The sequence below is a fragment of the Aspergillus tubingensis genome (genome assembly GCF_013340325.1).
Source record: "Aspergillus tubingensis WU-2223L DNA, scaffold_8, whole genome shotgun sequence".
Classification (NCBI taxonomy): Eukaryota; Fungi; Ascomycota; class Eurotiomycetes; order Eurotiales; family Aspergillaceae; genus Aspergillus; species Aspergillus tubingensis.
In genome coordinates this window covers 4,820,156-4,832,694 of record NW_023336282.1, presented here as the reverse complement: position 1 = coordinate 4,832,694, position 12,539 = coordinate 4,820,156, and the positions used below count along the sequence as shown (strand labels likewise).

At 50.8% G+C, this 12,539-nt stretch overlaps 2 protein-coding genes across 2 annotated transcripts; one reads left to right on the top strand and one right to left on the bottom strand.

The window, feature by feature from the left end:
* Positions 1-198: 198 nt before the first annotated feature.
* AtWU_07885 (electron transfer flavoprotein subunit alpha/FixB family protein) lies at positions 199-1,420 on the bottom strand (the record flags this gene model as incomplete). Its single annotated transcript, XM_035502994.1, has 3 exons — positions 199-773; positions 876-1,044; positions 1,118-1,420. 3 exons carry the CDS (start codon positions 1,418-1,420, stop codon positions 199-201), a joined length of 1,047 nt encoding a protein of 348 aa, XP_035358887.1.
* A 7,933-nt stretch (positions 1,421-9,353) lies between these two features.
* Positions 9,354-10,762, top strand: sun1 (SUN family protein UTH1; the record flags this gene model as incomplete). Its single annotated transcript, XM_035502993.1, has 3 exons — positions 9,354-10,209; positions 10,272-10,651; positions 10,721-10,762. 3 exons carry the CDS (start codon positions 9,354-9,356, stop codon positions 10,760-10,762), a joined length of 1,278 nt encoding a protein of 425 aa, XP_035358886.1.
* Positions 10,763-12,539: the final 1,777 nt, after the last annotated feature.

Genomic DNA, 12,539 nt, shown 5'->3' with positions numbered 1-12,539 from the left:
CAATACCCTTGGTCGAATAAAAGTTATGTATAGACGTGCTGGTGTTCTGATCGTAGTGTGTTGTAGTTCGGGTTCTTACCATGGAGTTCAGACGATGCTTGAACAGGCGTACAACATAATACATAATGGCATTGGTATATCTATCACCTCACCTTCCCACCCACATCATACAAAAGCACAAACATGAACATGAATTAATCACTGCTTCAGCTTCTCCGTCAACTCAGGAACCTTCTCAAACAGGTCCCCAACCAGACCAACATCGGCAACCTGGAAGATGGGCGCATCGGGATCCTTGTTGATCGCAGCGATGACCTTACTATCCTTCATACCCGCCAAGTGCTGGATAGCACCCGAGATACCGGCACACAGGTACAACTGCGGTGCGACGTTCTTACCCGTCTGTCCGACCTGCAGACTGTTATCCGCGAAGCCACTGTCCACAGCAGCACGGGAAGCACCAATGGCAGCGCCCAATGTATCAGCCAGAGGAACGATGACGCGGTCGAATTCCTCCTTGGACTTGAGACCACGACCGCCGGAGACGACGCGGCTGGCGGTACCCAGGTCCGGACGCTCAGACTTGGCGAGCTCCTCGGACACCCATTCGGTTTGGGCGGGGGTGTTGGGGTCGACGCCCTCGGTGACGGAGGCGCTGCCGCCGGTGGTCTCGACGCCTTGGAAGGAGGTGCCGCGGACGGTGAGGACCTTGATAGGGTCGGTGGACTGGACGGTCAGGATAGCGTTACCGGCGTAGATGGGGCGGACGAAGGCTGTTAAGTTAGCCTGTTAGTATACTGCTGTATATGAATGGGGTGTCTCCGACACCGGAGCAAATTCCCACGCCCGGAATTGGAAAGGTAAAGAAGACATACTATCTTCGCTCTCAATGCCCGTGATATCCGAAACCTGTTGCACATCCAACAGAGCAGCAACACGAGGCAGAAGACTCTTTCCGAACGCCGAGTGGCCAGCCACGACGTGCGTGAATTCTCCCTTCTTGATGTTCTCGACGAGCAACGGGGCGTAGTTCTCGGGGAGGCCCTATACCACAACTCGTCAGCGCTTACCCTCCCCATTCACTTTATCCAATAAGGTAGAAAATCGATTGAAGTACCTTCTCATAAGCCTCATTCTCCACCGCCAACACCTTGTCCAGACCCTTAATCTGCGCCGCCTCGGCAGCAGAAGTACCCTTCACGCCAGCACCGGCCACAAAGGCCGTCACGGGACCACCGAGCTTCTGGGCCGCAGCGATAGCGGACAAGGAGGAGGACTGGAGCTTGCCATCGCGCTGTTCGAGGACGGCGAGGGTGGAGAGAAGGCGGGCAAGCGCGGAGGTGGTGGTGATGCTGGAGCGGGGTGCTGTTGTGGCGCGGAGGGCGCGCAAGGCGGAGAGTCTTGCCTGCGGAAGGAGCATGATTGTATTGTATTCTGTGTATATATCTGTCTCTTAATCTGGGGGTGAGGGGGAGGATGGTGGTGGTCAAGAGGGGAGAGGAGTCATTTGAAGGCGGAGAGGAAGAAGAAGCAGAACTAAGGTTATCGTCGGATTTCCCGCCAAGCTTGTGTCGCCGATCCGTCGGAGTCTTCGGCTTAGCGTCTGCCTCGGTGCGATGCAGGCGCGGATATGCTCGGTTGGTGATGGAGATGTTGGTTTGGAATGTGCTTTTACGTCATGGGTGATTTTTCCATAGGATTTATTGAGATGGTATGTTGTGATCGGGGTTTGAGGGTTTATGCAGTGGTTGGTGGTTCGGCGATGGTACAAGTCCCAAGTAGTAGAAGAGGACTAGTAGTTATAGTGGGAAGTAATGATTCACATGTCAATCCTCTCTACCAACAACAATATAACCGGGGCTAATATAGGCTATTAAGCACGTCTTATTGATGGCCAGATACCCTATTTACTTCTCAGACGATTATTTACTCTTGAGGAGATGGTCATACAACTCCGCCAGTTGACGAAGTGGCATTCGGCGACCGAAGAATAATGCCGAGGGTTCAATATCGACGATCTACACATTGAATCGACAAGACAACTAATCCCAAAGGACCCCCCATGCCTTCTCTCAACATCTTAATACATGGAGAAATGAACTTACAACATTTCATAGCCTGTTAGGCAGATTTTCTCACTGTTTGACCATTCAACATTGACATCATGCCCATATCGGCTTTGTGGGCAAAGGCCGACTAGAGCAGATCTGGATACACCAACTGAATGAATCGCATGTCCGTTGCCATTCAGCTCGACAGTCCCTGTCTCGTCTATTTTAACGTCATTCTCTGATCCCTTGGGGTGGTCAACAATGCTTAAAACACTGCCGAGCCTGAAGAGTGCAGATAAATTTACAAAATTGTTGACAAGGACTGCACAGACCGTCATAAGAGACGGATGATGGAATTTGGACGTCACTTCTTCACCGACTGTCGGCTTCACTCATAGAAGTAATTCAACATCCAATGCAACAGTCGACAAAGAAGGAGCAGATTGAGCGCTTCGTTGAGAGCACCGACTTCAGATAAGGGCAGTGGGAATCTTCGTTTAGTTGGCACCGGCGATGTGCATTGTGTATTGCATGAGAAGAATGCTGATAGTATTGAAGTACGTAGAGCAAAGACGATTCTGTCTCTTCAGTGAGCGTATCCAGTGCGAATAGCTAGGCTATGTGGTGATAGACAATGCTATGACTAGATCACGTTCACACGGAGTGATTCGCCTACCAATTAGAGTGAAATGCTGTAATACATGTCTTGCTGGGTCAGTTGTTCGCTTTTTACAGTCTGAACCAAAGACAGTCACAATTTTGAGTGGCCGTATTGGCCAGTGGAGCCGATATACCCAGCCATAAGTAGACTCCAGGCTGTAATTGCATGGCAAATCCACCACTGGCTTCATGAACAATGTACAGAGCAATGCTATTGGTCCGGCTGGGATAATTTCAAACAGCGATAGGCTGCTCACTTTCGAAAGAATGGAAAGGTTCTGGGCGTTGTAGTCGGCAAAAGTACTGGTCTGCTCCCTTGCCTTGCCACTGACTTCGATGCGTCCCCGGTTCAAACTTACTTTGCGATCCAGCCCTCGCATCTGCCTTCATACCACGATAGTCCCTCTGCAAGCATGGGCTGCTCATGCAATCGCGTTCCGGATCAAATCCCCACGCCAATGAAGAGGTTGGTATTGCCACATCTGCCTCGCTTCCAGGCCGCAGGCTTCCGGGTATTATCCGTTCCAAGGCACAGTCGGCTCTTGCATCGGAGGAAATAAAGACTTGCATATTGCATCATAAAACAGGATCTGCACGGGGTCGAAGGCGAGGGATATGAGTCATCAAGCCATGATTGTCGACTTCGATTCACGCTGTGCCATTGTTCGCTAGACTTGATGGTCAAAATGTCCGATAAAGTCTCTGCTCAAGTCAGCACAAGAGATTCTTTATTCACTCAGCTACTCTCATGTCTCCCATTCGAACAATCGCCAAGCCACCTGTGAAAGACAACCAAGTACCCAGCAGCATGGCAAACTTAGTTTCTCACGGGCCAAGTTCCGGATAGGTTCCGCGATAGGCGGGTTGTTCAAGAGTCCCTTGCATGTACCCATGGACGCGGACATCGTGGGACTGCCAAGGGTTCCAGAATCCCACATGCTGTATAGTAACGACTTTGTATTGAAGGCCGCCATTGTTCATTTGTGGTTGCTTTGTGTTGCAACTGTACAGCCAAGATAGTGCAATCGGGGCCTAGAATTCAAGGCGACAAGGCAATGAGCCAGTCAGGCTGTCGCAGGGATGTGTGCATGTTGTTTGCTTCTAAACTCATGACCTGTAAACAGCGGATAAAGAAACAACAGAGCCGGCTCTGACACCGACACATCAGTGATAAAGACATGAGACGTCAGTCATTGAGTCACTCAAGCATGCGATTGGAGAAGGCTCGTTAGTCTGAATCCGGCCAATCCCGCAACGGATGCAACTATTGGCCGAACTGCTGATTGTTAGTAACAGTCGACAGTCCCAACCACTCCACAGCGACATTCAGAAGATAACGAACAAGCCTCGCATCTAGTCTAACGTTGTGGGTATCAACCGCTCAGCCCGAGCCATCCGTCCAGGAGAGGCTCGGAAACCCCTATTTGCACTTAAGGGGTAGAAGTAGTAGTAGTAGTAGTTGCAAGTATCGAACCCAATCTTGAGTCAATAATTCTCCAGATGGCTGCCGATGTTCATTAATTAGGCACCGTGCGTGACGTCTGACCGGTGAACAGGATGCAGCGATATTCTTTGCTCCAAGCTAACTATTCAATTCGGCTGGACGGGGCGGAAACCAAACAATTGCTCCAACTGTCTCCGACGTATTGAATCTAGTGGAATAGCGGAGAAAGTAACGGAACTTGGGATGGCTCAGGTACAGCTGCACAATGATAGGACAAAGACATCGGTGCCTGAAACAGTTCCGGCTTTAGTTGCTTGCTGTTACTCCGTTCAGCGCGCATCCCATAGACGTCTGCAGTCCCGACGTCAAGTGACTAATCGGAAGAAAGAGACCCTCAAGTCGCCGAATCATTGGTAGAACACACCAATACATCATCATCTCTGGTACCACATTTTGGACGGGGACACGTCAATAGCTGATGCGTTGGGAGATTAGTTCGATATAAGAATTCAATAGTCGAATGTCAATATGGCGGGTGGGAGGAGACTATTAGTCCACGGGAGGAGACACGGGCGAGGCGGATGCGTGGAAATAAGTTGTGAGCTGTCGTCGAGATACCGAGTTGGGCGTAGTGACTGGGCTTCACCCGTGGACTTGTCCATTCAAGAACGTTCCAACTCTCCGGACTGGCTCAGAAAGAACGATCAATCATGTAAGGTCCAAAAGCTTCTTGTCCCCACTATAGGCCGCCAAATAACTCTGGTGATTGTTTATCGAGCAGTTGAACATGCAGAAAGGCACCGCACCACCCACTCCACCTAATTTAATTGAGCGCTCCGATCCCCTCCTCGGTTCACCCATCCAGAATGCGGAGAAGCAGCGATGACTACTATCAGATTGGTTGAAGTGATAGGCATATCCGATAGATAGGCTTCTTCGCAGGCACTTAGCATCAACTGAGTACGTAAACGGCGGATACAAGCCGCGCAAGCAAACCAGCAGCCAGTCAACCATCTACCGCGCTTCTCCCTTTTGTTGTGAGCTCCGTGTTAACCGGTGCTAATGAGTCGGTCTTGGCCGCATTGGGGGTTGGAGTCTCCAGTTGCCAAGCTTTTGGACCAGGACGCCATCGGACGAGATTCACTTTTTTCGCGCTGTGTCTCTTTTCACTTTATGCGGCGATAAGCATGGATGGGATGGGGCGGATCCATCACTGGCTTAATACGGAGTAGTTGGAGTGGTTAGTGTAGTTATTTAGTTGGTTGGTCAGTATGGAGTACTAGTTTGTAAGTAGACACCGTCACCGCTCATACGGTATGATTACCACCATGGTAACTACCGGTGCAGTCTCAGTCAGGGGTCCAATAGTAATCTATCGCAAAAGGGTCCGTCAGACTCCAGAACCCCTTGGTTGCGGGCGCAATGACCAGGAAGAAGACTTGGCCCGGGGGCTGAGGGGCTGAAAGCCTGAAAGGACCTTTGGAAAGAGGCTGGTGGTGTCAATCCAGGAGATCCTCGCCTGCTTTCTTCGTCTCATAGGCTGCTCTCTCGTATTACTGTTTGGTGCCTGAGGTGCCTCAACGCAAAGGAATCCATGTAAATAGGGATATCCCCTCCACAACCAATTAGCTGGACGCTAGGTTTAATGACAGTCTTGGCCAGGTAGGACTTGTACAATAGCCGGGCAACAACAACAATGCTGTTTGGTTGGGCGCAACACTGAAACTCACGACAACACCGCAGCATACCCGACCAGTCTGTTGGCGAAATTCTGATCAATACCAAGCAAACTCAGACGAAGAATATGCGATGGCATTTATCACTGGCGTGGAGCGAACCCGGCAAGGTTGATGGTTACTCTATCGCAACGCCGATGGATAAAGACCTCAGAGTTTTTGAAGACACTCGATTCCGTAGAGGCCGTAGTACAGGCTGACACGACTCGGCATCGCCTGCAAGGGCCAGATATCATTAAAGGAGGCCAAAATGGACCAAACAACGAGTGTCGCACTTGAACAGATAACCAACACATTCATCATGGGATCTGCGTGTCAAGCTAACGACCAGTCAATCAGTGGTGAAGAGAATCCCGGTAGGGCGGGGATAGATGTTCGAAATCCTCCGATGATTCTCGGCAGATATCTTTGGCGCCTGAGCTACACTGCTACCAACACCGAACACATCAAAGATATTGTTAACATGGGTCAAGTCGCGAAGGATACAAGAGGGGCGCTACCAATGAGATTTAGATGAAAGATTCCGCGATTGTAGCATACAATACCAATAGACACCTGACCATGTCAGGTAGCGTCGCCTTGTCGGGGGTACCTTGCCACGTCTATGCAGGAAGATATCCGTTTGGACCAGGTGTACTCTGTACCTGCGTATGTACCCGTGGTCGGACAACCAATGAACACAAGGCTGCGAGATACCGCATCGTTGTTGATAGTAGTGGTATTGTGTAGATAGACAGTTGTTCCAGGATGCTATGTAAATGAGACGTGTAGTGTATTGGATAGCGCTCGGCTTCCTCTTTCCTCAAGAGGCGGTAATGTCTCTAATTAAAACCAATAGCCAATGATATACCAACAACCAACTACTTACTACTTAATACTAAGTACTGATCAAGTCAACGGCATCGTGAAAACATCTCTGAAAGATTTCTTGTATTGAAATGACGACATGTGGGATGAGCAACCAGTCCAGACGAAGCCAGGGTCTCAGGTAGTCATTCTGCAAGTTGAGATTAACGTCTGCGTGCTCCGCAACGGGCTCTAGTCGGTGGAAACCAGGCCGTAAGAGAAGTCACCTGTTCCAGGCCAGATCGTAGGAAGGGAAGTGAGAGACACTCTTAATATTGTTCTGCATGATGTGCACTGTCTATTACTACTATAAAAAGTGGGCACCAGGCCGAGATATATCGTTTGTAAGTACTGGCCTGTATCCTTTCTGTAAGTATGTCGTCGCAGGCGGGGTATATGATGAGAACATTGACGACGCAGCAACGGATAGAACAATATGATCATAAATTAGGCAGCCACTTCGCCTAATTGCTCGAACATGAGGGGAGTCGGTGACATCAGAATCAGATGGAGGGAATTCCCGCACTCCGCCGGGGAGATGTGTCAGCCAGATTGATTGATTGATTGATGAATTGGCCCCGTTCCATTCAACCAACAAAGGTGTACTTATGGAACACTTGATGAGGGAAGAAGTACAAAGTAGGCTGGGCCATGGTTTCGGGGCTGGAAATATCTTACCGCCCGTCAAACCCGACTGGAACAGTGAGCAGACTCAGTCGAGGACTACTGGTAGACAGTAAGTAGGTGAGTGCTAAACTGCTAATATTACTTACAGTACTCCCCCTACTGCAGGCCAACATTGAGATCCGACATGAGACATTCCCTGGTAGGCCAAATTGTGGCAATGGTTCGGCAGCACAGGACCCGGTGATTGGTGTACCTGACCGGGGAGAAGGTTTGATGGCCCACCGGCTGGTGCCCGAGAGCCGGTTATGAGTGGCCAGCGAGACACAGTAATTTCGGTAAACGCCAAGCTCACTTTCAGGAACAGGAAGGCCCCAAAACACAAAAAAAGAAAGAGAAACCAGCAGAAGATGAAAAAAACGTAAGGGTTTCAAAGGGGAAAATCACCGCCGTGGCCCAGAAAAGCCCCAAGGCTGCTGGCTTGCTGGCCCAGTGTTCCAGAGCCCAGGCGGTTCCTGTCTATTCTATCCACTTGTCTCCACTCACAGCTGCAATTCTCAGCGGTTCTCACGACTCACGTTGCGCCGTCCATGTTGACTTTTTTTATTTTAACCCCGGTGGTTTCTTGGCCTTCTTTCTCCAGTGCCGCGCCCCCCCTGTCCATCGCCTGACCATCACAACGGTAGGTAAAAGAAAAAACGGGTCTGAGATCCTTTTGTCAGTGATCTCTCTCTCTTTCTTACTACAGAAGTATTCTCGCCCCTTTTCAAAACCGTGCCCGTAGATAGATTCTTTCATACCCTTTCCCGCGCTCTCGTCCCATAATAGTAGTACTCCATACCCGTCCGTCCCTGATCTTCTCATCGGGAGTAGAGTTACCGTCCTGCGACAATCATTAATGGTTTTTATACTCCGTAGCTTGACACAAAAATAGGGATTAATATTGCCCACCCCCGAAAGGAGAAGAGGACAATACCGCGCAGATACTACAGATACGGACAACTGTAACAAGCTAATTTCCAACGCTAAAAGGCTAACAGCCCACACTAACTCAACCCGATGTCTTGAGCCTTCGGGCTGTGGGCCCCCCTGATGATTTATTATGATTATTTTTGTTATTTTATTAGTATTCCCATTATTTCCCTGCCTGTGAATTTTATTCTTTTTTGGTTAACCATCCACTCATTCGGCTCAAGTGCCACGCTCTCTCTCTTCCTCTCACTTACTTTCTCACACTCTCTTTCTTGGTTCCTTTGGTTCACCCCCTGGAAAAAAAAGGTCAGCGCACGCCTTCCTTGTCTTTCCTGCCCACATCCACACTAAGCTAGTCTATCGCCTCTTGCCCACTCACTCCCTCCCCCCCTGGTCCACGGCGCGAACTAAACCTTTACTTACTCCTTCATCTCCCTCCCGATTTCCCTTTTCTCCCTCGAGATCCCCCTCCACATTTTCTTGCCTCCCTTCCCCCCCAGAGCGTTTCATCTTCGGCCCTTCGCCTGCTATCCTTCGCGAGATTTCCTATCCGACCTGAGAGAACTAGCTTCTCTCTCGTACGCTCTTTTGGGAACCTGTTTCTCTCTTCTCTTTCACTCTTTAACTCTCATACTCTATTCTAGGCAACTTGCTTTGTCTCTGCCAGACTTTTAGCGACCCCTGCCCCACGAGGACTTCGATTCGTGTACAGACTTTTTGCAAGAAGCGCGCGACTGGCTTGCTGTGAATTTGGTATGTCTCCTATCATGTACACCTCCGCGAAACACCCGGGATCACCCAGCACATACAATAGCTGTGCAGCTCTTCTTTCTCTTGCATTACGCTGTGAAGAAAGCAAGCACATACATGGCTAGTGCCTAGTATCGAACAGACCGGCTTGTGGTCCATGGAGGTTGAGCGCAGGCTAATATGGGATCCCGTGGTTTATATAGATTAGATCCACATTCTGACGCAACACTGAACAGCTTGCGACCCCGTGCGAATTAAATAACCGACACGATGAAGTTCAATACTGTCGCCCTCACCCTGGCTACCGCCGGTACCCTGGTGTCCGCTCAGCACCACCACCAGCACCGCCATCACCACAAGCGCTCCCCCGACGCCGAGGTCGTCACGGTGCCCGGTCCTACCGTCACCACCTTCGTTCTCGACGGCAAGGTCATTACCTATGAGGAGGCCTGCGCTGGTATCCGCAAGGGAACTTTGAAGTTCTCTGGCAACGTTCCTGCGGATGTTTGCCAGTCCTCTTCTTCTACTGTGGCTTCGAGCACCACCAGCCCGACTCCCACGGCTTCCGTCCAGGCTGCTGCTGAGTTCATCGAAGTCGCCGTCCAGCACTCGTCGAGCTCCAGCTCCAGCTCCAGCAGCACCAAGACCAGCAGCTCGTACGCCGCTGCCTCCTCCAGCTCCTCCGCCAGCAGCTCTAGCAGCAGCTCCTCCTCTGCCACCGGTGTGGACAAGGAGTTCCCCGATGGCGAGCTTGACTGCGACACCTTCCCCTCTGAATACGGTGCCGTTGCCCTCGACTACCTTGGCCTTGGCGGTTGGTCCGGTATCCAATACGTGACCATCGTCGACGAGATTGTCGACACCATCGTTACCGGTGTCACCGGCGATTCCTGCATTTCCGGAGCCATGTGCTCCTATGCCTGCCCTGCCGGATACCAGAAGTCCCAGTGGCCCAGTGCCCAGGGTTCTACCGGCCAGTCCGTTGGTGGTATTGAGTGCAAGAACGGCAAGCTCCACCTTACCAACAAGTCTCTGTCCAAGAAGCTTTGCATTGAGGGTGTCGGAGGTGTCCACGTGAAGAACACCATGAGCGAGGAGGTCGCTGTTTGCCGTACCGACTACCCTGGTAAGCAATGAACTTCCCTTCAGACATGTGGGTCAAAACAAAGGCATTAATCATGTATACAGGTACCGAATCCGAGACCATCCCTCTCGCTGTCGCCGCCAACAGCGAGCTCCACCCCCTGACTTGCCCCAACGGCGCCACCTACTACAAGTGGGAGAACCAGACCACTTCCGCTCAGTACTACGTTAACCCCAAGGGTGTTTCCACCGAGACTGGCTGCCAGTGGGGTAACGGCAGCTCTCCTATCGGCAACTGGGCTCCTATCAACCTTGGTGTCGGTTACAACGATGGCAAGTGGCTTTCTCTGTTCCAGAACAGCCCTACCACCACCACCAAGCTTGACTTCAACGTGAAGATCCAGGGTGACAACCTCAGCGGTTCTTGCAAGTACGAGGATGGTGTTTTCTACTCCGAGTCTGGCTCCAACGACTCCGGTTGCACTGTAAGTGACCTGCGTTTATTTCCTCTCTCTTTATGCTGGAATCTTTTACTGATCATCATTCACCTACAGGTTGAGGTTCTCTCCGGCTCCGCCACCTATGTCTTCTACTAAGCTAGTCGAGGGCCCGACACCCACCCGCCGGCGTCGTACGATTCGGTTCGCGCCCGCTAATCTGAATCGAACCTCGTCGGCTCGCAAATAGAAGAACTTTCATGCCTCTGTTCATTCTGTTCATGATTCTCTGTCCAGTGCGGTTGCTTTCTTCTTGTATCTTACTATATTGTCCTATGTGGCTTGGAAAATATAGCACCTGTCACATATGTCGCGTCGCCATTCCCTTGATGGAGACGATTGTGGTTAGACCTTACCTTCTCTACTGCAAAGTAACACTGATTTCCGTCCTTTTCAGCCGCACTTTTCTACCTTATTCCCCCCCGTGAGCAGCCAGATTTGCTCGTCATGTTATAAGTTAGCAATGCCTTGTATAGTAGTTTTGTTTATGTCAGTTGATTAAAGATGGTTTTAATTCTTTCTGTACCGATCTGATACCATCTGGGTGCATGGACGCCGTATTTGTGACCGCGTAGGGCGACAACTAGCTTTTTAAAGCAGGGCGGCCCTACGAAACCTGGCGGGTCCCACCCCCAGCCTCCTGAGTTTCAGTGAAAGCAGGTGTGTCAGGGCTGGTATGTAGATTATCCTTCGATAGAGTGCTCGGGAGGCGGTGGAGGTGCATTCCAGGGCGGCATCCACCTGCGTCATGCACGGTCTGATGTGTCCATCTATCTATCAGATATCGGTGACCTTGGAATGTGCATAAGTGGAGCCCCCGATCGGTCGGTGAGTTCTTCAGGGTTCTGTCACCGGTGATGTGTGGCATGTCAGAAGTGGGCTGGGGTTTGGCATTTCAGGTCCGTCATATCAATAATTTATTCATGTTGGTTCTTTGAAGTTCTATAGTGGGTTAAGCTGTTTCGATCGCCACTTAAGTAGTCATTGTCCTCATTTCCTGACTAATGGATTGTATCATTAATGTTACATTGTAAAGTGAGATTTAAGTAACAGAGACCAACTGTTATGGTGGATTGGGGGCGCAATTGCGACTGTTTGTTCCGCGAAGGGTACTACTACTACTACTATTGCTACTAAGTATATATTTACCGCAATGAGGGGTGATGATGCCATGGAACCGGCGATTGAACTACACGTTGTGACTTATATCACACCATAAAGAGGGTTCATCTTGCCGGGTGTATTTTCCGGGACCCGTACCTGGCTCGATGATGAGACCATTTACCAAGTTCGAGCCTGCGTAGGTAGTATTCTGGTGGATGCCATCAGGGGCAGTTGAAGTCATCCACCCCGTTGAGGACTGTTCACGTCGCACGCACTAGTCCAGATGGGGATAGCGAGTCACGATCTGTACGAAATCCCTGCAACGGGCACATGGCTTTACTATTTTGGGTAAGGCCTCGACTGGTCATTGGCCGAGGCTGGGTGTCCAGCACCACGTGATCAGGCGCGCCATCACGGGGACCGAACCAGAAAACGCGGAGCACATGACTCCTAGACGCGGAGACGCGCCTCGTTCCTGCCTGGGGTGTCGAGGGTTGTGTATACCGAGATTATAGACTAGCCACCTCTCCTCCCTCCGTTAGACACGCAGGGGAGTGCTGGAACTCAGGGAGCCGCCAGGGTTGATTACCTTTTTTTTCCCACACCTGTAAGCAACCGAAGTCTGGCATATTTTGGCAAACTTCCCTTCCACCCAAGTCAGCAGTGCATTGCATAGTTTCGGACGGTCCAAGTTGCGAGGCTGCGCGAGCTTAGTGGTGGAGCTCTCGACCCTCGTCGGCGCCTATCGAACGCGTCTCGGGTTGTAAGCGTG